The sequence below is a fragment of the Protopterus annectens genome, chromosome 11.part0 (assembly GCF_019279795.1).
Source record: "Protopterus annectens isolate FY-2018-M chromosome 11.part0, PAN1.0, whole genome shotgun sequence".
Classification (NCBI taxonomy): domain Eukaryota; kingdom Metazoa; phylum Chordata; order Ceratodontiformes; family Protopteridae; genus Protopterus; species Protopterus annectens.
This window is the reverse complement of record NC_056745.1, coordinates 309,955,537-309,982,813: the sequence shown is the minus strand read 5'-3', so window position 1 is coordinate 309,982,813 and position 27,277 is coordinate 309,955,537. Positions and strand designations below refer to the sequence as shown.

Genomic DNA, 27,277 nt, shown 5'->3' with positions numbered 1-27,277 from the left:
ATTTTGTGACCTCGCTGTGACATCAGCTGACAGGGAACCCCCTCTTTTTCCATTTCTGATGCCTGCTTTCTGCCAATTTAACAAACTCTGATAGTGTGTTTTGTTTTTTGAAACAGAAGTTGCACAGTGTTTTCCGGAATACTTGACAATCATTTTAATTCCCGGATAGTTGGAAAAAAAATGGATAGGTGGAAACCCTATGCCTAAAAGGTATTAAAATTCTGTCATCCAGGCTGTGAGTGAACATTGGGGTGTATCAAAGAACCCCTGTCCTGTCTAGTTGAGTCCATTCTGTGAGGGCATTTGTGGTAATTTTCCTTGTCTATTTTTAGAAGAAGGTTTGAGGCAAAAGGGAGTTGCAAGTATCATCCTTGGAGAGTCCTTCTGAATCTTTAGAAAAACATGGTTATTATAGGAAACGGGAATGAAAAGCATCTGCCTTCCAAACCTTTGTACAAGATGTCCTGGTACAGAATTTTATTAACTTTCTGCTTTGAATGAAGAGAAATATATCTGCTTAACAGTTGGATTAACTCCTGGAAGAACGCAGGTGCAACTTCCATTTGTGGGGGTCTGTCTTGGCCCTGCTCAGCTTGTCTACTATAACGTCTGCTTTGATGGAATGTAAGTGGTCTGAAGAGTCAGATTGTGCTGAGTTGCAAGTTCTTAGGCTACCATAGCTAATCTGCAAAGGGTGTAGGATCTAGTTCAGAAAATCTCAGTCTGGAGATATTCCCTAGTAAATGGGAGTCTGACATGAAAATATCAAACATTGTTCCTTGTAAAATTTCTCTTTGTTCTGAGGAATAAAAGCTATCATGATATCCCAGAAACTCTACCCAGTGAAAGAGGATGAGAGAAGATTCTAAGTTCTCTTGAAAATCCCAGACTTTGAAAAGTTTTTTTTTTTTTTTATCCAAGCAATCAGAAATTCTTGAACATCTGTAAAAGAATCTACAAAATTACGACAGTCGTTTAAATATTGAAATGTGAATACCTGAAACCTGCAATGTGCTATTACAGGAGCTAGGCACCTTGTAAACATTCTTGGAGCTGTTGACACCCAAAGGTAAAGCAGAGCACTGAAAATATAAACCACATACTGACAAATATAAAAATGCTTTGAAATCTTTGAGAATTGGAATATATTAAATCCAGTTAGTAGAAAACTGAGTAGTTGAATGTTAGGGAACGTAGACTGTAGAGAAACCATTTTGAATTTTGGGATTTTGATGAGAAACTTTTGGTCCTTCTTTCTTTGGCATCATAAAGATTCTTAAATAAAACCTTTACCCTATTTGGTCTGGGGGACCAGGTTTTATAACCTCCTGAGATAGCATTTGCTCAAGAACAGGAGGAAAAAGGGAGGTTTGATTGGATGGTTTCAGAGAAATCCCTTGAAAGGAAAGAGGGGGAATCCCAGTGGTAGTTGTACCCTTTTTGAATGATTCTCAGCAGTCAAGAGTCTGAGGTTACATGACACCAAAGAGGAACGTGAAGGCCTAGACTTTGGTATAGCTTTACATGACTATCAGGGAGGGGGGTGTGGTGTGTGGAAATTTCTGAATGAAAAAATGGCAGCGCAATAGCAATCCAGCGATATACCAAACACATTAAGTGAAATAAATCCAATGATATGTCAATGCAGTTGAAATAAATCCAAATAAAGTAAGAAATCCAAGTTTATTATTAGGTAAGCGTTTTTGGCTGTGACACCAGCCTTCTTCAGACCCATGAATGAATGAATTTCCACAGGTGTGGAAATTTCTGTTAAATTTTGTCAGGGAGGTTTGAAAAATCTGGGTAACTGCCACCATTAACTTCTCCTTGGGAAAATAAACTTTTAAGGACCTCAGCGTAGGAAGAACCTAATAACATTACTTTATCCATGGCAGCATTCAAAATCTCAGCTTGATATCCTCTGGCATATTCTGAGAATGTAGCTAGACAAATCTTCTCATTACATAACCATTGGTAGCTACTCTGGATACAGTATCTGCAGTGTCAAAAGCGCATTTTAAAGGATGCTTGGTAACTTAAGACACAGAAGGTAGTATAAGATTTAGAGATGCTTCAGTTTCTGAAGAAGGAATGTCAGCAAATGTTTTTGTCATGTCATCAAAGAAAGTCAGCAAAAAGTTAAACATGTGAGCCCAACAATTTACTATTCTGCAGGTCAAGGTGGTTGAATTATAAATTTTCTTCCCAAGCCCATCAAAGGATTTTTCCAGTTTGTCAAAAGGAATTTGTGTGTCTCTGGCATCTTATATAGTCTATCTGATTTTCATGAAGCAGGAGACTGAACATCAGACAAATTGCTGGCTGCCAAAAAAGCACCTTCTAATGTTGACAAAACGGAGGAAAAAAAACACCTGTAACAATTCATAATAACTCTGCAGAGATTCTGGGAATTCTTTATGTTTCCACTGAAAGAAATGTCCTCATTCCTGCAACAGTATCAGTAAAAAACATCTCTTAGGTAGCAGGATCTGAAGGAAAAACTCTCCTTAGAATCAGATTCTCCATACTAAGGAGAGGAAAATTGAGAAATGCATTTCCAGTCTAAATCCTCTCCCCCAAACTAGGAATCAGTATGTGAAAGAGACAGAGGAAATGCTAATCTTTTTTAGAATTCAGCTTTTATGGACTGAAAGGCTGTAAATATTTCTGTGGCAAAGCCTAGCCAATTCTCTTCATGAGATTTAAGAGAAAAAAAATGCCTAGCTATCTTTTTTTCCCCTTGAAAGAAAGGCTTAAAGGACATACCATATCCTGGAATGAACTTCCTCAGAGCAGATTAGCAGAGGAGCATCCTCCAGTCCTTTCTCCATTGCCAGCAATAGTGGTTCACCCTTACCCAAAAACAGTAACTGAAAAGCCACATGGGATGTGCTACCTCTCAGTCCTTAGTAGCTTCTCGAGGAGCTACACCACATGGACCAAGAGAAGATGATGACTGGTCCAAGGAACAACTGATGGCCACAGAGGACTTGCCAATCAACAGCGAATGCAAAGAAGAAAACAGATTGTAAGTCAAAGCCTTCCAATAAAATGTTTACTTCTTGCAGTTCAGGGAGGGATTTAAAGATTTACTGGGACCCAGGTCCATATCCTTGCTGCAAAAGTAGTCTCACAGTCAGATAGTGGAACCTAGAACAATCAGTGGTATCTCAATTAAAAGCCTACTTTTAGTTGTAAAATTATTTAGTGACAGCCACTAAACACACAACCCTTCACAACACCATCATGCACACTTTTTCCTCATAAAAATTAAATAAACATAGGAAATCTCCAGAGGGACCAAAGACCGGTTGTTGGCTGAACAAAAGAGCCTGAAAAGTGATTAGTTGAGTTTAGAAGTGTTGGCAAAGAAAACTGATAAGAATAATTACCTTTGAGGTAAAATGTTGTTAATTACAAACCTCAAAAACCAACAGTTTAAGCTCTTATGGCTAAAATCATAAGTAAATGATACTTTTTTCCTCACAAAAAGTGAGGACTCGTATCAGGGAACCATTGTTAAAAAACAAAGTTCAGACAAAGTTTTTTACTGACAACCACTAAAATTCACAGTAATTGTCTTAATTAAGAATATTTAATAAAAATCAGCAATGTAAAAGTGGAAGGTAGTCCCCAGCAGAGAACTTATCTGATCGATCACTAGCCAACAGTCGATCTCCTAAACCCCATAGAGGACTGCGTTATTCAGTGTCAAGTAAGTTTTTAAATTTTGGCACCCTACCCTTTGATTTACTCCTGCTTCCCTCATGCAGGGCAGAGGCTAGGGTGTATAGAAAGTGCCTGAAAACTTTGGAAGCTAGATGCCTGGTCTGGTCTGACCTTTGGCAGGACATCAAGTACAGTTTAGGCTACTACAGCAGTCATCTAATGATGAACATCTTGAAAAACACAGTCTAAGTCCAGTTCCTGTCTCTTGGACTTAGAATCAGAAACTGAGAGACAGAGGAAATTATTTTCCTTCTAAATGAAGGGAAGATGCAAAATACAAAGATTGAAAGGCTTTAAAAAATCTTTAGCAAATCCCATACAGTCTTCCTTGTCTGTCCTGGGTGATGGGGAAACAGATTAATAAAAATGTCTAATTTTATATTTCCTTTTCCCAGGAGACCTTCCAGAAAAAGAGCACCCTAAAGAAACGTACTTTTTTCCTGGGAACCAAGCTGATCAGAGCAGCACCACAAAGGAATGTCTGTTCCCTCCTCTGATGCCAACAAGAGTGATTTTCCCTTGCCTGAAGAGAACAGCTGAAAAACCACAGAGGGCATGCCTAAATTTTGTCCTTAGCAGCTTCTAGAAGAGCAACAATGGTGGGACCAAAAGAAACTGATGAGCATTCTAAGGAGCCTGATATGGCCAGAGTGTAGTCACTTATCAGCAGCTGAGGCAAACAGGAAGCTGGGATCAAGACCAAAGCCACCTGCACAGCTTTCCTCTTCTTGCAGATTGGGGAGGAAACAACTGAGGAGCTGGGGTCATATAAAGTGTCTGACAGGTGGGTAGTGGAGCCTTAGAATAATGCTCTTCCCTCCTGACTAAAAAATGAAGGCCTATGCTAAAATCATTTAGTGACAACCACTAAAACAAATACTCCCAGAAAAAGATTTTGAGAGAAAAGCTAAACTTTTCCTCACAAACAAAAGTAAAATTGGAAGATATTTCCAGTGGGGATATCCACCCAACTTTGAAGAAGGCTAGCTGCTTGTCTGTGCCTTAAATTCACAGCAGACTGTGCTCTTTGACAAAAAGAAAGTACAGAGTTTGATACCCTTACCACTGACTTTATACCACACAGCTCTAGCTGTACAGTGGTTATAGTATATGAAAGATGACTTAAATCTTTGGAAGCCGGCTTGCCATTCAGTCCTTACCAAGATATGTCCCTTATAGCTTAGGATACTGCATCTTTATTGATATTAACAAAGCTTTTGACTCTTTATTGTGAAGTTTTTATGGGGTGTTGAGTAAGTTTGGAGTTCGGGGATTTCTTATCCTAGAGTCAACTTCTTTATGCTAAAGTTATGTCAGGTCATCACTAAAACATGGGGCTCTGGTGCATTTCTTCTCATCAGTGCACCAGACTGGACACTCATTATTCTCAGTAATGTTTATCTTACCTGTGGAATCCTGAAGTCTTTTCATTAAACAATAGGACTGGGAATGGGACTTCAAATTAATGGGTCTAAGAGTCACCGATTTGTGGATAACTGACAACTGTATGGTATGGCTCTTTAAACCTGATAATCATATTCATGAAATTCATTTATTTGACACTTTTTCAAAAAAAAAAATGCTTTAAAGATTAACTGGGATACAATAATTTTCTTTCCCCTTGAATGCCCACTATACCCATCTTCAATTAAAACTTATGTATCCATTGGGGCACTCAACATTGACATTTCAGGATAAACTACAGTTGTGTACAAAAACACACTATTACAGTAGATGTTTGAATGGTCATCACTGCACTAGCCTTAGCTAGATGGATTATATCCTCCTAGGGATATAACAGCCATCCAGATTTCAAAGCTTAAGGTCACCTTTCACGCACCCAAACTATTATCATCTCGAGCTGAGAAAAAAAAAAAAAAACAGTGGTTTGGATACTAAGCCTTTGAAAGCATTCATGCCAATTGAGAGAGGAAGGCTAGAGCTGAAAGAGGGTCAGTGTTAGGAAAACAAAAATAAAAATAAAACTTCTCACCATGGCCACAAAAATAATGGGTATGGAGGGAGGGAGAAAGTGGCTACTGCAGCAGTGATCATTTAAACATTTAATATTATGGTAAGTTTACTTACACAACTATACTATGCTCATCATTTGATCACTGCTGCAGTAACCTTAGCTATATGGCTAGACTACAACAGCTTACTAGAACTGGGAGGAGGAAAAATGAGGGTCCAGGAACCCCTGGAGAATGTTCCTAGCAAAGCCTGCTCTAGACCTTGAGAAGGAATCTATTTTGCAGTGCTTTGTAAAGCTATGTACAGAGGACCAAGATGCTGTTTTCCTAATACTTCTAGAATCCAACCATTTCCAAAAGGCCACATATGAAGCCAAGGCCCTGATAGAGGGACCTTGCCTGGAATTGCCTTATTATGGTGAGTGTCACAAAAGGTAATAACATCAGATAACCATTTGGAGATAGTCTGCTTTGAAACAGGTTGATCTATTTTGTTACCTTCATAAGAAATGAATAACTGACCAGAGTTTCTGAAACTTTTAGTTCTGTCAATATAATATTGGAGCTGTCAGTGGACATCCAGAGTATGAAGAATCTATTCTCCCTCATTTTTAGGTTCTGGAGAAAAGACAAGGAGCTGGATAGATTGGCACAAAGTAAACCCAGATAGCACCTTAGGCATAAAGTAAGGATTAGTTCTTAAGAAAACCTTCTCTTTGGTAAAAAATGTGATGACTGACCCACCAGCAGAGCTTGCAACTGAAATACTTTTCTTTCAGATGTCAGAACAATCAACAAAACTATTTCCATGTTAAGTACCTTAAATCAGCCTGAAGAGCTGGTTCAAATGGAGCAAGAATTAATTTTCTAAAACAAAGTTAAGATTCGATGGAGGCGACACCTAGGGGCTTGGTTTGTAATGCCCTTTTCAAAAACATTTTAAAATGGAAATGCATTGAAAGGGGAGGAAACATGGGCAGACAAGCTGAAATGACTTACGGGTGTACCTTAATAGAGAAGTAAGAAAAGCCAGAGCCCAATAACTCACAAAAATATTGCAGAAACAGAAAAATACTAGCCTTAAAAGGATTCTGCTTCCTGTCTTGGCACCAACTAGAAAATCTTTTCCATTTGCTAACATATGATTTCCTAGTTGCAGGTTGAGAAAGCTGAGAGTATTTTCTACTGCCACCATCTCTTTTAAGGTTATATGTTTTGGTATGTCGTTTTTGTTCTAAGGAACCTGCAGTGTTACTTCCATAGATACTGCTCCCTAAGCAAAGTCAGATCTGTCTGTGGTTAGCAAATGTGCTGGAGCTGTAAGGGAAAATGGGAGATCGGGATTCAGATAAAACTGATCTCTCACCAAAGGAGTTCCCTTTTTAAAATCTCATTAACAGGAATCTGGAATGTCTGGTGATAATGCTGTTGAGACAATACTGATTTTTGGTACCACTAAATTTTTCTCTTGTGGAATTTGGCTAAAGGAGTCATAGATGCGATGAATTCTAGTATCCTAAAAAAATTCCTTATTGAGGTCTTAGTCTGAGTGGAAAACTTCAGCAATAAATCTTATTATTTCCTCTAGAAGGAAAGCTCTTTAAACTGAGGAATCTAGGCCACACTCCAGAAAAACAATCCGGTGAGACGGAGTCAAGCAAGACTTTTGGATATTCTCTTGAAACCCGACTGAAAAAGATTCTACAAAGATAACTAAGTCATCAAAACAAAGAAAAAGGTGAATACCTTGAAATATGTAGCAAGCTATCATTTGAGCTAGACACCCTGTGAATACCACTGGAGAAGTGGATAACCCAAAGGGTAATGCTGAGAAATGAAAGTGTAAATTCAGTCACAGAAAGCCTTTAATATTTGGAAATCTGATGCTATAGGAATGTGATGATAAAAATGCTTTAAATCCTGGGTCACTAAAATACTTGAAGGGTTGTATAAATATATTTACCATAATCATAGATGATCGAATGATCATTGCTGCAGTAGCTTTAGTTGTAGGCATTATATCCTGTCAAGGATATAACAGCTTGCCAGCTTCCAAAACTTCAGGACATCTTCCACACACTCAAACCTTCAGGCAGCTCGAGTCTTTCAGAGCCTTCATGCCAAATGAGAGAGGGAGGCTGATTCCTGACAGGGCATAGCTAGGAGTAAAAATCAGTGATCATTTAGACATCCACTGCAATGGTAATTTTTACTTATACAACTATGTGTAATTAGTAATCATGTATGTAATTATATCGACTGCTGCTGCAGTAGAATACCCGAGCTTACAACATTTAGGAGGTGGAAGGGGGGAGGGTCCAGGAGTCCCTGGAGAATGGTCCTAGAAAAGTATAATCTAGACCTACAAAGGAATCACACTTGTAGGGCTTTGCAAAAGTATGTACAGAGGACAAAGTTGCTGCTTCTAGAATACTTCTAGAATCCAACTCTTTCCAAAAATCCACAGATGAAGCTAAGGCCCTTGTAGAGTGATCCTTAACCCTGTCTGGCATAGTTTTGTTGTACAGTCTTTTTTGACAAAGGTTGTCTCTTTTTCTTACCTTTACAATAAATGAACATCTGATCTGAAAGTTGGGAAGATTTTGTTTTGTCAAGATAGCTCTCTATGGACATCCAAGGTATGAAGTATCTTTTCTCCCTCATTTTTAGGTTCAGGTTCTTCAGAAGTTATAGCTAGTGAGAGAGATAAAATGAAAGTGGAGTTTAAAAATATGGTAGAAATAAAAAGAGATATGGATAAGAAGTAACAAGAATTATTTACAGGGGCTGACAAAGGTTAACGTACTGCAGACTAAGGAGAAACAAAGAACAGGAGCAACTGCAGAGCGCTATAGAGAAAATTAGTGAGTACCTGAATAACATGCATGAATTTAGAAAAACTACTACTATTCAGCAACTGCTTTTTGATAATAAATCCAGAGAACAGAAACTTTTAGCACAAAAACCTAGCCAACACAATGTAGAAAGGCTTGTTGCCAAACTTATGGAGCATATAAAAAATAAACAGAAATCCTGCAGAGATATTAGAGATATTTCAGAAATGTTATGAAAATTTGTATAAAGCAAAGAAATGTGGAAATCAAGGAAAAGCACAAATGGAAATATTTATGGAAAACGTAAATATGCCAAGGTTGGAGGTAGATGAGGCTAGAAGATTAACATTTAAGAAAGGCGGAGATGACATAAAGATGGTGATGTATAACCAGTCTGTAACAAAGTCTCCAGGAATAGATGGATCTAGAGGGATAGATTTTAAATAGCACTCTAAGTTACTTAAAAATTTACTAGAGCAGGTTTGAATCAACATGTATTTTCTGAAGAGTGAGATGTCTGAAATTTGAACGTTTGGCATTATTGACTAACTGTAATACTCAGTTATTTACTAGAATGGTAAAACATGTATAATGGACAGGAGAAAAATTAGGGATGCTCTATAATATTCTGGACTGCTGAGTATTATGATGCAAACAAGTGCAGATATTTGTATTGTTGCAAACTTCTAATGCCTTCAGAGGTATCAAAAGTAGTAGCTGTTTTCCAAAACAAAATGTACTTCGTGACATGCTTATTATATGGCCCTTAAATATATATTTCAATATTTTACTGTATATGTTGAAACCATTATCATGAAGTATCGTCTCTCTGTATTATTGTACTCAGCATGCAGATCATGTATACAAAGGGTTCCAGGACCTACCATTTACAAAGTCAATAAAAAAATAAAATAACTAAATGAATGTGATGATATCAATAGATTAGAAATCTACTGAACTAGAGTAGTCATTTGTAGTTCATGGTAACTATGGGATCAAGTGAGCTGGCAGTGAAATGTAGCTTTTTCTGTGAAAAGCATTGGATTACCTTTTGTGAGAGGGATAGCAAAATCTAAAGGTACACTTTTTGTTTCATGTGATAACAGATGCTGCACACAAATGTATGACACTAAAATAAGAACAATTATTCGAGAATATTTTTTGAATAATTCAGTGGATCCACTTCACTGAGTAGCTCCCAGACTTACTACTGCACCTAGTTTATTTATTTATCTGTTTGTTTATTTATTATAATGATCCAGCAAGCACGCACATTTTCATAGATGACAGGGAAGTACTATTTTAAAATGTTCTCCTCTTTTACACAATGTGTAGACAGAGGCTTTGATATACAGAAATGTTGAGTTTGATGCAGACAACTACAACTGTCACATTGCACTGTTAACCTGTATTTTAATCCTGCCCAAGATGCACATAATGGGGATAGATATGCATAAAAATAAATGTTAAAAACACCAGCATGTGGACAAAGCCATCTCTAAATTACATCCCCCATTTTTAGTTTGCTCTCTATTTTAACCAATGAACTTAAGTCTCTATCTCTATAATATCAGAATTTAGTGTGATATGATTGGTAAAGGATTAATTTTATATGAAACTGAGTTGTCTACATTCTATATCAGCATGCAGACAATGATATGAGCAATTTCAAAGTTATGCATATGTGGACAGATTAAAAAGACAATGAAAATAAAGAAGTTAGGTACTCACCATAACGTTCCATGTTTGTTGTCCAGTATCTCGCCTTCAGTCTTGCTGGTTGATTCAGAGCCGAAACTTGGCTCTGACTCAGCCGTATACCAAAGCTTGAGAGCTTTTACTGGCTGGAGGCTAAGTCCTATCCCATGGTGCTTAGTGGCTGTTTCCCAGATGTCGTTTGAGGGAGAAAAGTTCCTATTATATATTTAATATCCAAAAAGATTATATATGAAACATATTGTCATAATGTTAACAATAAAAAGGCAAGAAGAGAATCAGACCTTATCTGCCAATTCTGAGAAATTTCCTCTAGATCCTCTTCTTTATGTTATGTTATGTTGTCCCATCTCATTCTTGCTGGTTGGGACAGAGTCCCCAGCACCTTTTTCTTGGGTGGCTCAAGGGAATAAACTCTTCAGGACAGTGGAACCAAAGGATGTCCTATTCCAGGAGGCCACATCTACTTTGTAATGAGTAATAAATGTATGAGGGTTAACCCATGTAGGGGCAGCACAAATTGAATCCAATGGAAGTTTGTAAAGAAAGGCAATGGAGGTAGATACCACTCTAGCTGAATGCCATTTAACTTTTCCTGGTGGTCCTTTACTGTGGGAATCATAGACATAGGTGATGGTCTCAGTAAGCCATTTGGAAAAGGTAACTTTTGAGATTGGCAAACCTTTTTAATTTTCTGAATAGGAGACAGATAATTGGTTGACTTTCTGAATTCTTTGGTCCTATGCAAGTAAAAACACAACTATCTATGCACATCCAGTTGGTGGAGTTTATACTCTGCCTTGTTGCCATAGTTAGGAAAAAACACTGGCAATTCTATATTTTGGTTTAAATTTGCTTGAGAACAAACTTTTGGTAAGAATGAAGGATTTGTAATGAGGGAAACTCTATCTTTGTGGAAGATCAAATAGGGTGGATGGATAAACAAGTCTTGCAACTCTGATACTCTCCTGGCTGATGTAATTGCTGTCAGGAAGAGTGTTTTCCAAGATAAAAATTTTAATGAATAAGATGATGCTGGTTCGAAAGGAGGCAGGATCAAAGATGATAACACTAGATTGAGGTCCCAAGGAGGAGGAGGTTCTCTGAAAGGTGGTCTTAACAGAAAAGTACCCTTGAGGAAAGTTTTGCATAGTCTATGGGACATTACACTAGATCCAAAGTCTCCCACATGATAATTAGAAATAGCAGCTAGTTGAACTTGAATAGTGGCTGCTGCTGCTCCTTGATTAAAAATGTCTGTCAATAATTCCAGAATTGCAGGTATAGATAATGTAAAGGGATATATGTTTTTTGTTAGCTCAACAAGAGAACCTCTTCCATTTGCTTGCATAAAGTTTCCTAGTCGTCTGTTTGTCTGAGGAGACTAGAATGTGACGAATTGTAGGAGATAATTCCGGAAGCCTGGCTAAGATCGGAAGTGGAGAAGCCAAGCTGTCAGCTTGAGGCTGTGGAGGGCAGGGTGGAGTGTTCCTGACTGATGCGTCAGAAGATCAGGCACTGGGTCCAGCATCCATGGGTCCTCCTGAAGGTGGGGCCAAAGAAAGGGGAACCAAATCTGGCGAGGGCAGTATGGCACAATGAGAATTAACCTGCGACTCAACGACTTTGCTTTCTCGATAACCTTTAGAATCAAGGGAAAAGGGGGAAGGCATAAAGAAGTCCCAGGGGACAATCGTGAACAAGTGCATCCCTTGGTGACTCTCCCAGAGGGGAGATTAGGGCAACATAGTTGCTGCATTTGGTATTGAAGGGAGTGGCAAAAAGGTCACAGCAAGGCTGGCCCCATTTGAAAAAATTTGATTTGCAATTTCCTGATTGAGGGACCACTCGCGAAGCATGAAAATCGCTTTGCTTAGCTTGTCTACTATAACGTTGGATTTCCCTGGGATGTGCATTGCTATCAGAAAGCGTTGAGAAGATATCCCCCATTGCCAAACTCTCTGGGCCTCTCAACATAGGGAGTAGGATCTGGTTCCCCCCGTTTGTTGATGTACCATACCAATGACATATTGTCTGAATTGCAATAGTCTCCTTGGGAAGAGAGTTCTGAAATGCTTGCAACGCCAGATGCACCACCCTCATCTCTAGGACATTGATGTGCAAATGGTACTCATGATCTTTCCAAACCCCTTGGACTGTCTGTCCCAGATAATGACCCCCCCACCCTATCTGGGATGCATTTGTGGTTACTGTAGTGACATGTTGGGGAAGTACAAATGGTCTGCCCATTGTTACCTGAGTGGACTGGACCCAACAAAGTAGGTCCTTCTTGCAGGAGTCTGTTATGAGGATCTCCTGAGACATGGGTAATTCATGTATGGACCACTGAGCGAAGAGTAGCCACTGCAATATTTACATGTGAAGTCGAGCCAGAGGAAGTAGTTTTATTGTCACTGCCATAGAGCCCAGGACTTTGAGGACAAATCTTGCCTGTACTTTTTTCTTGTTGAGTAAGGTAAGCACTTGACTGTGTAATGTTTGGATCCTTTCTTGAGGAAGTTTTGCCAACATGTCATTTGTATTTAAATCTGCACCAATGAAGGTAATATGCTGTGATGGCAACAAGGCAGATTTTTCTGCATTTATAGTAATGCCTAGTTTTGAGAGGAGATGGATGGTATAGTCTCTTGCTTTGATTAGTAGTTGCTTGGTGGTGGCAGTTAGGAGCCAGTCGTCTGAGTATGGAAACACATGGAATCCCTGTCATCTCAGATGAGCCGTGACTACTGCCATGCATTTGGTAAACACCCTGGGGCTGTGGTGAGTCCAAAAGGCAGAGCTCTGAACTAGTAATGACTGGCTCCCAGCTGGAAGTGTAGAAATCTTCTTGCGTGCCTGTCCATCTTTATGTGGTAGTATGCATTCTGAACATCTAACGAGCAAATCCAATTGTCTTTTCCCAGAAATGGGAGTATAGACTGCAGTCTTATCATCCAGAACTTTGACTTTTTCATTGACTTGTTTAGTCTGCTGAGATCCAATATGGGGCTCCAGTCCCCTGATTTTTTGGAACTAAAAAGAACCTTGAGTAAATTACGGATCATAGCTGGTCTGCAAGGACTTCTTGGATGACTCTTTTTTCTAGCAACGTTTGAATTTCTAGTGTTGCTTGATCCCTTTGACCAGGTGGAATGTCTGAGATAAACTTTGATGGATAAGGTGGACAGTGAAAAGGAATGTTGTAACCCCTGGATATAATGGACTGTACCCATTTGTCTTGAGTCAGATTTAGCCAGACTTCTGGGTACAGCGATAGTCTCCCCCCGACTGCCTCCAGAGGTGGACAAGTCAGCCTCGTTTCAGGAGTGCTGGAAGGGCCTACAAGAGAACGTATCTCTGTCACCTTGGTTATGCGGACCCCCTCTGCCATGTGGACAGCGTCTTCCATTGTTATTTCCCCCTCTGCCCCTGGGGAAGGATCACCACAAGTGTCAGATATGGCTCCTTTGGACTTACAGAACCACATTTTTCCACTCTTTTGACCTTTAGGATAAGGTTTGGTAGGGGTGGAAAAACAGACTCCAATAACAGAAAAAGTCTTACCATCTTGTTGGCTCCTAGTGAGAGTTTCTTTCACTTCTGGCCCGAACAAGGACGAGCTATCAAAGTGAGTGTCTTCTTCTTCTTCCAGCTGCTCCCGTTAGGGGTCGCCACAGCAGATCAACTGTTTCCATTTCTTCCTGTCCTCTGCATCTTGCTCTGTCACACCAACCACCTGCATGTCCTCTCTCACCACATCCATAAACCTTATCTTAGGCCTCCCTCTTTTCCTGTTACCTGGAAGCTTCATCCTTAGCATCTTTTTACCAATATACTCTGCATCCCTCCTCAGCACATTTCCAAACCAACATAATCTTGCCTGTCTGGCTTTGTCTCCAAACCTTCCAACCTGGGCAGACCCACTAATATACTTATTCCTAATCCTGTCCATCCTCGTCACGCCCAGTGCAAATCTTAACATCTTCAACTCTGCCAAGTCAAGCTCTGATTCCTGCCTCAAAGGGAGTGTCAATAAAGGAAAATCGGAATGGTTCAGCAGACTTGCAAAGGCTCATCCAGGAATGTCTACAAAGATCGATTCCTGGCATGTTGCCCTGCTCACTCCATCGGCTGCATAGGATATGAGGCGCATGGAGGAGTTAGAGATGGAGGTTAAGGTTGCAAGCTGGGAATTAACCTTATCAGGTAAGTCCTGGTCTGTAGCATCTTGTAGGGTATCTCCTAGCTCTTTTAGGAGATCCCTCTGAAGTCAAGTGAAATGCGACAAATAATTCAGCGACCGCAAGGTAAAAGACACTGAGTAGAACATACGCTTCCTGTATCTGTCCATCGTATGAGAGTCCTTATTCAGTGGATGGACAGATACAGAAGTTTCAGATAACTCCTTCTTTGTGGGCGCTGCCACCTCCATTGTATCTACAGGAACCCCTTTTGTTAAATATTGCCTATCTTCTGGGGCCATAATGAATTTATTAGGCCTCCTCGGAATGGGTTCCACTAAGTCCAGAAAGTCCCATACCTTTCGACTCACCAGACCCAGGAGAGGGTCGAAAGGTGGAGACACCCAGGAGGTGGAGGGGTGAGAGTCAAATGCTTCCAGGTATACAGACTCATCTTCAGGAGGGGAAAGGGGCTTCCAGCCACCCCTCTGCTTAAGGATCTCCAGGATGTCTGAAAAAGAGACATCCTCAGACGGTGACAGTGGGGACCCTTCTGAATCCTCTAAGTTAGTATCAGAAGTGACAGAGTCAGGGGAGTTTATGTGCTTCCTCTTACACTGGCTCTTCCAAGGGACCTCCTCAGGGGGATGCTCCGGTGATGTATTGGAAGAGAAGGATCTACCCATTGTGGCTTCCTGGGGCACTGGTTCTCTACTCTGTCGGTGATGGAGGGATAATGATGAGGTGGACACCAGTCCCTTAGGGGGAAGAGAGGCTGGAGCCGAAAGTGGAGCAGACTCACCTTGAAGGCACTGCGGTACTGGGTTGAAGAGACTCTGGCCCCGAGAGGCCAGGAGATCTCCGCTGCACCAAGGAGGGTGGCTCCAAGGCAGATGTGGAAGCCGAACTCACCTGAGCCGAGGCGCTGAGTGGGACAGCCAGTTCTGACAAGGGTCTTACTCAACTCTTCCCCTCAGAGCCAACCAGGGAGTGTCAGCCCCCAGGTCCTTCGATGGATGATAGCATCAAGGAAATTGTAGCAGATGTTGGAGCTGAGATATCATTAGTGACTACTGGCTCTGGTGGTTCCAACACAATGACTTCCATACTCTCTGGCTCCAAACTCATCCTAGTCGGAGGAGGAGGAGGAATAGGCGTAATTGGAGGTGCTGTTGTCAGCTCCATGATCCGAAGGGCTGGGCTAGAGAGAATTTCTGCTAGGGCCCAGGTCCAAAGCAACCTCTTCACTACCTGCTCCACAACATCGTCCGATAGCCTGGAGGATCTAGAGGAATGATTTGACGATTTGTGGCTACCTGCCACCAACTGTAATAAAGGAGATTGCAGCACCAAGAGAACAGGCTCCAAGGACGGTGACCGACTCCTTTTTCGGCTCCACAACAGTTCCAATGAAGCAGATGGAACTGAGGGAGAACTATGTTTTTCAGACCCGACAACTTTTGGATCTGAGGAAGTAGCAACTTTGATGCTGCTTGTTGGCTCAGACACCAGAGCCGATGAAGCAGCCCTTTTAGATGTATCCAGTTTGGAAGTCTGATTGCCTTCATCCACTTTCAATAAACCCCGTAAAATGAGCTTGTTTTTCCTCTCCTGTAAGACCCTGGCACTAAAACTATGACAGATGGAGCAGGAATCTTGGAGATGGACTGGTCTGAGAGAGTACACACAACTAACAACTAATGTGTCTGTCAGTTATGGACATGTTCTGAGTGCAGGAATCATACTTTTTAAATCCTGAGTTATGTACCTTAGTCGGTTCTTTCGACATATCTACTGTAAGGAAGACACACTATAACTGTAAAAAAAAAAAAAAAATAAGAATTAACACAGTAATTATAACAGAAAGGTAGCAAGACAGGAAGTCTCTAAGTTAAATGACTATCTCCTCCAACCTGAGGAGATGCCTCTAACTTAAATGGTGACTCCTAAGAGGGGAAGAGAAAGGGACAAGAATCCTCTAACTAAAAATGGATTCTTGAAGAGACAACAAGGCCCAAAGAAAAAAAACAGACGCAAGGGAAAAAAATTACAAAGGATAAGAAAGAATTAGCACAAAGGCTATTACTATAAGACTAATAGGTTATAACAGATAATATTTAGAAGATTATGAGTATTAAGGTATAAAATATCAAATTTTACAAGCCTGAGCCAGTGAAGACAATCCTGAAGTGGCAAACGAGATCTGGGAAACAGCTGCTAAGCACCATGGGATAGGACTTAGCCTCGAGCCAGTAGAAGCTCTCGAGCTTTGGTATACGGCTGAGCTGGAGCCAAGTTTCAGCTCCGAACCAATCAGCAAGAATGAAGGTGAGATGGGACAACATAACATCATATGTTTTCCAAAAGGAAAACAGGGAACTATAAAAAAAGGCTTTATTACTAATTGTGTCACTTTCTGGAAGATAATAAAAAAAATATTTTTTAATATTTTAGTATAATGAAGAAACAAAGTAAATAGTGATTTATGTCAACAAATATTAGAAGCACGATAAATAAAAAATGATACATTTATGAAGATAAAATAGAAACTGCAAATAAATTATTTATTTTGCCAGCAACTGTTAGAACACTGTGAAGGGGAGATTCTATTCAACAATGCCTATAAGAAAAAATACTAATATTTCACCAGAGTGACTTGCTTTTATCTGAAGACATTCAAAGTTTTGAGTTTACATGTCACAGGCTAAATTATACAAGAGCTAGGCAAGTTGTCATAAGCCACTGTATTAGTATGCATGAAACTGAAAAAGTGATAGCTGTTCTGCTAACTGCTCAATTAACTGTGCAAACATCTGTGGGACAGTTTTTCTAAACATATCTTTCACTGATATAACAACTCTCTGTGATATACATTGCACATAAAACAGTGCACATATACCGTACTGTGCAGCTAATACCCTGTCATCTAATGAGTCCTAATATCCTAAATAAAGCACCACACTGTGTATGCGATCACTTGAAATTAATACAATAAGCTTCACTATGAGATATCAACTTACTTAGTTTACCAGCTTTCAAAAATAAAAATAACAAAACTATGTCATAACTGCAGAATCAAATAGTCATTAGTTTTATCTATTTCTATGATATCACAGATGAGACTACATTAAAGTTTAAAGCATTGCAGGACTAAGAGTGGCAGATAGTATCTAGACTTAAAGTTTCCCGATTTCTTCCACCCTTGGTTATAATACTGTAGGACTGTGTGATGAATTCTGCAAAAGTTTAAAGAAAAGTGAACAATGTGCAGTCCTGTGCTACTTATTAAACAAGATACACAGAAAACAATGCTGGCATGCCTCATGTAATTGGTGCAGCATTTGATATTTAATACTAGATTTGCTTGGATGCTTTGCTTTTCCCTATCATGGTTAAGACTATATAGGAATATGTCACTAACCTTCATGTCTTGTATTCTTACCTCCAGAAGTAATTTAACTCCACTTCTTGGGCATCCTTCTTGAAGATCTAGTAAAGCAGATTGCATTGTTATCATTGCGTGTGCCTCAATGTCATTAAAGGCTTCTGCTTCTGATATTCCTTCATGAATTAAATTGGAGCAGTTTAAGGAGTGTTCACTACCTACAACAAAAGTACAAATAATTGCAAGCTATTTGAAAGCAGTAACTATTACTAAACATTTCTAAATGATTTTCTAACAGGACTACTTATGTACTGGTGCTTATTTATAAAAATGATTAAGACATGACAAAAAATGCACACCTCAAAGAGTAGCAACATATTTTTGCAAATGTACTGTCATTTTCTTTTATGTTTTATATTATCTGAAGCAGTAGCATATGCATTAGTGCTGGTTAGAAAACAGACAACTTCAAGCACGAGTCATTATTACACAACTATATTTACATACCTCTCAACTGTCCAGATTTTGCCTTATATTTTTTTGTCTGATCATCATAACATGTGTGGTTTCTGGCAACTCAATGAGGACTAAAGTCACCAAATAACAACATTTAAGTTTCAGAATTCATATCCTTCATAAAAATGCATGCTAACACAAATCTTGTTATTCTAGCACTGTCCTAAGTTTATAAAGATGGTATTTAAAATATGTCCCTATGTTAGGCCTTTGTCTTCCCATTATTTTAGACTTTGTTCAAATTTCTTGCTATAAGAGGTTGACAGCTATGATTTTCTACCCAGACTGAGACAATTGTTTTTAACGCTTAATTCCAAACATTGTAGATACAGGAACAAAACAGCAGTGGTAATGAGGTCAACTTTTCCTTTAATAAAATGCAGTAAATAACCATAACTCTAATTAGTAGTTATTTTTATGGCAAAGCAGACTGTTATTTCAGTTCTTGGTGATGGAAACCACTCTGATTGGTGCACAATACATACTGGGGTTGAACAGTTTAAAATGCTACAGCTTACTTTTCACTCCACTGAACTTGTTACATAGTACAATGAGCAAAGCAGAAGAATAAAGATTGTATCACTTTTTTTTTTGCTATGGAACCACTTCAGTATTGAATGTTATTGTTCATAGGCACGTTCATAGGTTAGTACTAAGCTAACTGCCCGTGTGAGCCATTTTAAGCCTAGCCAATTATCCCTTGTGAGACTCAAACCCTGCACTTTGTGTTTGTAAGGCAAATACCTTAACCATTAGGCCACCCTCCCAACCCTATCATCGCAATGATCTACTGTCACTGAGAAGATAAGAAGAAAAAGCTATCAGAATGAGATATAGAAAGAAGAAGTTAAATAACTGTGAAATGCAAGGGGCTGGATTAAAAGCAACCCACATACATCTTAGTCCTGGGCCTTGTCAAGCCACAGTAGAAACACTGAAATAGAAAGTGAAATTCATACTAGCTGTAGCCCTTGTAAATAATTAAAAAACTTGGTAAGGCATGCTATGTCACATAGTGACTTACACCATTCCCTCACTGACTGGCTTATTATCCCAATAACTTCATGCTGCAGTGGCATCAAAGTGGTGTCAGGATGAAGTGTGTGGCTAAAACAGTTTAAACATTTTCATATGTAAACAATATAGTCTGCTCCTATTTGGGTAATGCAGGGCTTATCCACAGTTGGTGTAGTTTATTCGGGAAGGAAAAAATACAGTAAAGTATTTCCGTATTTACTGAGGAGAAAGTTGACAATTTACTTGTGAACAGGAAATGCTGTTGAATGATTAATGATAGAAAAGAAAGAGCATCTAAAATTGGCACAAGATACAATCACCTTTGTAATGTGGTGCATGGCAGCCAATGATCATTATGCACCAATATGGGACAGATGCTACATTACACTGGGGGATGTTCAATTGCTTGAAAATGTCTGTCAGTATGACAAATGATGTTGTGAGGAGGAGGGGTCCCTGAGAGATTTGTTCAGCTAGCAGAAAATGGGATAATAACAAGAACAAAGCTGCCACTGGGGCAATTGGTGCCCAGGACAATCCCCCAGAATCGAGGAGCAAAATAAAGAAGAAAAAAGCTACTTTTTCTACATAACTGCTCTTTCCTATCTTAATTGGAAACTATAGCAAAGAGCTTTGCTGGCTGTTTGAAACAGCCACTAACACACAGGGAGACACACACATACACACACACACACACACACACACACACACACACACACACACACACACACACACACACACACACAGACACACACAGTTTTTTAATCATTTAAGGAGATGCAATGTGCTACATTTGCACTCAACAGCACTACTCACACAATCACTTTGTTCTTCTAACAGCTTGTGACAGGGGCGGCTGTTTCCTTCATCCTGCCCCAGCTACAGTTGTGCTTTAAAAGATATAATGATGAACAGTAGGTTGATAAGAAGACTGGAATGACTGACAACCTGGATATCTACATGCCTGAATTGTAGGACACTGACAGTCATAGTGTCAGGGATAATGTCAGGAATTTGGAAAACAATTAATTGAGAACTGTAAGAATCTGTCAGGGAGCCAATACTTGTATGTATTTCTGAGACAACTGAAGTAACAGAAAATAGGGTCATCTTTGCTGATGACACAAAGAGACAGATGGCAGTGGAACATTTCAGAAGAGTGAAGGATTTAGAAAAGGTGACAAATGTGCAGAAAGGTAGGTTCAGTGGTAACAAAACTGAAGCAGTTAGGCAGCAAACACTGTTATAATCTATCAGCTGGGACAGGGAAACTGATTGCGACCAAGTAGGAATAGGTCAAAGGGGCGTAATTAACACTTGAATATGACCTTGGTTGCTAATGACAGAAAAGGGCTACAAGTAGTGTTTTTAGATTAAAGACACTGGTGTAAAGTTGGATTTGTTGAGATCACACTTCCACTTTCCACCTTAATGGGGAAATGTTTGTTGTAATAAACTACTGTAGGTAAAGATAAGAAGAAAAGCTCCATTGTCAGCTGCTCTTGAGTGAGTTAAAGCTATGTGGAAATATTCTTCCACAAGTTTAATTTTGGAGTATTTCTTGACCTGATTAAGAAGCAAACATGATTCTGCAGTAGATCATACAAGGTACAGCAAACAGAACCACATTCAATTATTTGTGTAAAAAAAAAAGAATCATTACATATTTACATGCTTTGTTATCTTAAGTCAAAAGACACACATTTGCCCGTCCTCTTCTATACCACTACAGCCCTGTCCTTATTTTTTTTTTAGTCAAAATACAACTTCCTTCTTCCTATCCAGTTTCTTGCTAGGTGAAGCTACCCAAAGACAAAAGAGATATTCACTTTTAGTTATAGGAATGTAATTTAAAGCAATAATGCTTTGTTGTTGTTATTCCCATTTCTATGAGCATTGCTCTGGCTCTGAGTAAATATAGTTTATTAGAATGTACAGTTCAGTTCAATCAGCTGAGGCCACTGGCAGAAATTTCTGTTGCACCTTTACTGATAAGGCATCGTGCAAAATCATTTATAATTGTTTTTGGTGCTCTGGTCCATAGCTCCTAGAATTTCTTGTGCTGATCATCAAAGAAAAATGAAAGTTTGTACTGAGGAATGTTAACTACAAACAAACCTTCAGAACTGGAAAAATGTCTTTGCTGCATTGGGTGCTACTGGTTGAAACTAAATTAGCATCTCATGGAGGTCTGTCTCTTTGGTTGAAGGAACTTGCACATAATCTTAGGTTGTATAAAATGGTGACACCATCTGTTATAACTGTTTTGCTTGTTGTAAGACTGATATACTATATATGCTGTGATTCAGTACTCATGCAAGATATTGTAGGGTTAGCAGGGAAAGCAAAGTAAGATACATTAGTTTGTTTAAACTGTGTGGTGCTGCACCGATAAAAGTAAAATGAAACTACCTTTTTATATAAGAACAATCTAAAAGCTATTCACACATTTCAAAAAGTGAAAGTGTGAATAGGGACATATGCTTCAAGTAAGCTAGTAACTGTTTGTTTGTCTTTTTGGCTTTTCCCAGTTAGGGGTTGCCACAGCGGAACTCTGGTCCGCTAATGATTGGCAGTAGATTTTTATGGTGCCGAGTTGCCAGCCCGATGCCCAACCTTCAGTGAAGGCACGCCCATTCACGCATGTCTTTCGAATGCCACTCGACCATGGGGAGGACATGCAGACTCCACACAGAAGGCAATCCAGCCGAGAATGGAACAGGAGAACCTCTTGCTGTGAAGCAACAACGCTACCACTGTAATTAACTGAATTAAATTACATTTGTCTGAATCCAGACATGAGAAAGATACTGTAAAGACATCTACATAGAGTTTAGGTATTAGTCTCTGACCTGGTTATACCAGCACCTTATGTATTGTCTTGACATATTTGATGAGCTCTTTATCATCATTTATTCCCCCTGTCCTCAACTGTGCATAACGATGTTTCCTAAACACGAGAGCTTGTATACAAAACTTCAAACTTTCCTTGAAAGAGATCCAATTGCCTATTTTCAGCTTGTAAGTAAGAAGCAGCAGTTCGTCATTTATTCTAACTGATATGGTCTTGATTAAGTGCAACACCCCAAAATAAACAAATTAATAAATGAAATTAAATAAAATAAATATGACTTCAAAAGAAATGTGAAGAATATCAAAATTCATTGCAACAACACTAATGCATTTTTGCAGTAGAGCTTCACTCCCCCTATACCCCTATGACTATATGAAAAACATAAGGAAACCCTAATCTGAGCTCTTGAGGTCCCTATTAGTGACATTCGTAGGGTCTGATAACATGCTGCTGGTAATCACTTCTGTTGTGTGCAACAGCTTACATCTGCTTTCATCTCTGACTACAATGGCTCTTGATCATATTTTGCTAAGAATATGAAGTAGATACCTGTCAGCAAAGGAAGCAAAATTTTAACTAAACAACACATTAAACAGGTTCACAGAATGTCTTTTATATACCTTCCTGGAAATCCAGTCCACAAATGAAATCGGACTGGTCTGAAATGATTCAGATAGTCCAAACTCTCAGAATCGGATGGACTTTAGTGATTCTTATATCTCCATGAAGTTCTTATTAAACAGTGACACCATTCATTTGTCAGAACAGAGCACAAGGGTGACTATCGATTCTCACTGTTATCTTCCTTGTGTAGAATGATGACAGCAACTTATTTTGGCTTTCTGAAAAATGTGTCTTTCAGAATGATTAAACAGGGCCTATAAGCAGGCTTGTTTTCCTCAGTATTCTGGGATGATTCACATGTGACTGACATTTGTATATCACTTGAATAACATTTAAGTGATTAATTAGAAAATAGTAGAGGTGATTAATTTAGTTCTTTATAAAAATGAAAAGGAAGTTAATTATCTGGTTATAGTTATCTCAAAAATTACTCATTTGAAAATGCTGCTTTTTTATTGGAGGATGGACAATGCCCCTGGTCTACCTGAGTGGGAATGATTTTGCCTCGTTTCTGCATCTCTGATTTTCTACAACTAACTCCAAGGCTACGGTGCCTCACCATAAAACAGCATCTCACTTTTTGGATTTTGTAACTTTTAAATGAAACATGCCTCAGAAGTAGTTTCTGTGGTATGTATTACAGCACTTGTTGAGAGATTGCAATATTGATTTAAAGTTCCAAAGCTGCTTACTGTTTTTCATACTGTAAATCACTTTTGTTACACTCTTTATTCTTATCAGTTAGTATTAAATGATCCAAAGCCAAAAAATATCAAACCTTTTATGAGTGCCACACCAGTTATATGTGCTGTCAGAGTAGCTATTAACTGCAAACGACATCTCATCCATAGACGTATGCCTAGACGTCCATAGGCTTCCACTTCATGAGGATGAGAATTAACATTAACATCAGGGTCATTTTCAGGACTCTGAAATGAAGAAAAAAAGTTTTATTTTCTACCAAATTAAACTGCAACACTTTTCTCCAAAGTTATGATAATACTCATTGAGATTATTTGCTTTGCTGCTTTCTGTGTTCATGAAATATAATAGGTGCTAGTGTTCAGCAGCTTACAGCAATATTATTGCTTCACAAAACACTTTCTAAATATACAGTTAGACATAATCCACACTCAGGCTCCACTTTACCCTATGATAGCATTATATGAAATATTCATAAATTATCAGTACTCTACACTATGGAATGCCTTACTGCTTAATTATAAATACAGAAAGTGTGCCACCCAAAATTGCACTTAATTCAATATCTAAGCTTTGGTTTATCAATATAGATTGCATGCAGTCAAAGCAAGATTTGATAACTACAGAAATATTTTCCATACAAATTACATGCAGTCAAAGCAAGGTATGATAGAGTACAGTTTTGCAAAGTGACCTTACCATAACAGTAGATGTTTGAATAGATCACTGTTGCAGGAGCATAAAGTTATACTGGACATATCCTTCCAAGGATCAGACATTTGGCCAACATACAAAAGCTTTTGGGTGCCTTCTGTATGCATCATACATCCAAGATAACACAAGGGCGTTTTGTTATTAAAGGTGTCATAAAGGAGGCTGTAACGAGGAAAAATGTGGACCTAAAGGTTTTTATCCTATGTCATAGCAGAAAAAGGAGAATTAGGTTAGGAAAAATATCCATCAGAAAAAATAAGCAAAATCAAAAGGGTGTTACTGCTGCAACAGTGATGTGTGTGAACACACACTGTTATGGTAAGTTCACTCACACAACTGCATTGCGTTCATCATTAGATCACTGTTGCAATAGCATAAAGCTATATGGATGATTGCTAAAGATTAGATAGCAAGAGTGGAGAAAATGGACAATAGTCCGGAAGCTCCTGAACAGCAGACCTCCCAAATCCTATTCTGGACCTGGAAAATTTCTTAGTTTTGTAGTGCTTAGTAAATGTATGCAGAAGCAACCTAGCTGCTGCATCTAGAATGATCTAGAAAAGGCTCAGAAGCAGTCACAACTATAGAGTGAGCCTTAACTATCTTTTAAAGGGGGGTATTTTCATGGTAAAAGTAGCAGAAATGGATAGAGTGAGACAACCATTTTGAAATGGTCTTTGATACTGGTTGCCCTCTTTTCCATCAAAGGAAATAAAGAGCTGGTTAAAAATTCTAAGTTTTTAGTCATGTCCAAGTAGTAACCGAGTTGTCTGTGGACAGCCAAAGTATGCAGAATTCATTCTTCCCTGTTTTGCAGTTCAAGAAATTACATAAGGATGTGAACAGATTGATATAACGTAAATTAATAGAAATCTTTGGCACAAAGGAGGGGTTGGTTCTTAAGGTTACCCTGCCCTCATGAAATGATCAATCAAAGCTAGATAGATATGAGCGCTTTCAACTCAAATAGTCTTCAAGTCAAACAAAACAGTAAGCAAAACTTTCTACCAAGTCAAGAATTTCAAAATAGCATCTGAAGTTGGATTAAATGAAAGAAGATTTAACTTTTCTAATACAAAATTAAGATCCCAAGATGGAGCCACCTGTTTCCTGGGTGGTCAGATATGTAACACCCATTTCAAAAATTGCTTTATTTGAAACAGGGAAGAAAGGGAGATACAATGGCAGACAAGCTAAAATGATTGACAGATGCACTGTGATAGAAGTGTAGGATAGACTTGATTTGACTAATTCACTGAGGTACTAAACAGCCATGGGGGGCTCTGTTATGGATGGATCCTGGTGTCTCTAATGGCACCAACTAGAAAATCTCTCCCACTTCACCAAATATGATTTTCTAGTAGCAGGTTTTCAAGTCTCCTTTAATACCTATTGTATGTCCTCAGATAAAAGGTGCTACAATTATATCAAAAACCACATATGTATGCTCCACAATTTGGAGTGGATTAGTGACTCCTTGTCTTGTGTGAGTAGATCCACTCTGTGAGGAAGTTTGTGGTAACTGCCCATGGCCAGTTTCATGAAAAGGGAGAAATAATGTTATCTGGGCCAAAATGAAGTTTTCAGAGGTTCTTCTGGAGATTTCTTCTGTATCTCTAGAAGAACTCTTGTTATTAGGTGAAAGGAGACAAAAAGGTACACTCCACTCTATGGGAAAGAAAAAGTATCCATCTGCAGGCCTTGCTGTAAGGTATCCAGGCAAAAATTGCTTTAATTATCTGTTGTGAATACAAGCAAACAGATCTACTTTGGTAGTCAAAAAGACTGATGGCAAAGAGAAGATACATTTTGGTGTCTTGAACTGACTCTGCCAAGATGAAGAAATCAGATAGGGATAAACATGGCTTCCTTACATTTTGCAAATGTAATAACTGGAGTCAGGCATTTTGTGAATACCCTTGGTGTTGTGGAGAGTTCAAAGGGTAAAGATATAAATTGGAAATGTAATGCAGATACAAAAATATCTTAAAGCCTGAAGTCTTTGTGAACTGGAATATGATGGTTAGTATCCTTGAGATCTAGAGTAACTAGGAAGCACCGGCAAGAAATTAGGGGAAACAGAGCCTGGAGGTAATCATTTTGAATTCTGGAATTTTTAGGAATAAGTTTAGGACTGAAGGATCTAACACTGGTCTCCAGGTCCCGTCTTTCTTGAGTACTAGAAAAATCTTTTAGTACGATCCCTTTTCCTGCTGGGATCTGGGAACAGGTTCTATCACACCCAGTGCCAGATTTCTAACAGAATGGGAGGAACCAAGTTTGTTCTATCTTATGGAGAAAGAGGGATTGTTAATTTTGGAGTAAAGGAATCCCGCTGCTATTTGTAGCCTTGTTGGATTATTTCTAGTACCCAAACATCTGTTGTTATTTGCCACCACAATGGTAAAGCAAAAGAGATGTATTTCCTGCTAGTTTTCAAAGATAGCTGGGATGGGGGGACATTTTCATAGCCATGCATTTTCCTTTGGTTGAGCAGATCCCTGGAGGCCATTGTTCTTGTTCTTAATATCATCCTGTCATTTCTTTTTGTATTGCTGCTTTCATGAGTCCTGCTGCCCTGGTTTAAAACATTTCCAGAAAGAAGGACCAGGGCTAGAGGGATAGTAACAGCTATAATTTGGAAATTGTCACTGAAAAAAGAGTTGTTTTACTCCCTGAATTAGTTTTCCTCTTTCATCAAAGCATTTTAGGACTTCAGTGTGGGACTTACTAAAAAGGACTTCATTATCTAGTGGAACATTGATGATTTGGGATTTAAGATCCTCAGGGAGGCTTTGTAATGTGTGCCAGGGAAATCTATGCATTATGAATCCTGTGGCTGCAGCTCAACATACCAAATAAGCTGCATCATAAGTTTACTTCAGGGTATATTTTTTTATCTGAGATACAGAAGAAATCAAATTAGTTAGAGAGGATTTGGCCTCTGAAACAGGCAAATTATAAATTATCTGATTCATGTCTGAGAATGTGTCAAGAAAGAATTTGAGCAAATGGGCTTGAGAAGTTGCAGC

General features: G+C 38.9%; 1 protein-coding gene across 1 annotated transcript in view; it reads right to left on the bottom strand.

Annotated features, from left to right (window-relative positions):
* Positions 1-27,277, bottom strand: part of CFAP54 (cilia and flagella associated protein 54) — a 2,749,537-nt gene that overhangs the window by 197,337 nt on the left and 2,524,923 nt on the right. Inside the window, exons 58-59 of the mRNA XM_044087198.1 lie at positions 23,608-23,758; positions 17,876-18,036 (exon numbers count right to left, since the gene is read on the bottom strand). Coding sequence (XP_043943133.1) covers positions 17,876-18,036; positions 23,608-23,758 — 312 coding nt within the window. The remainder of the gene's footprint in view (positions 1-17,875; positions 18,037-23,607; positions 23,759-27,277) is intronic.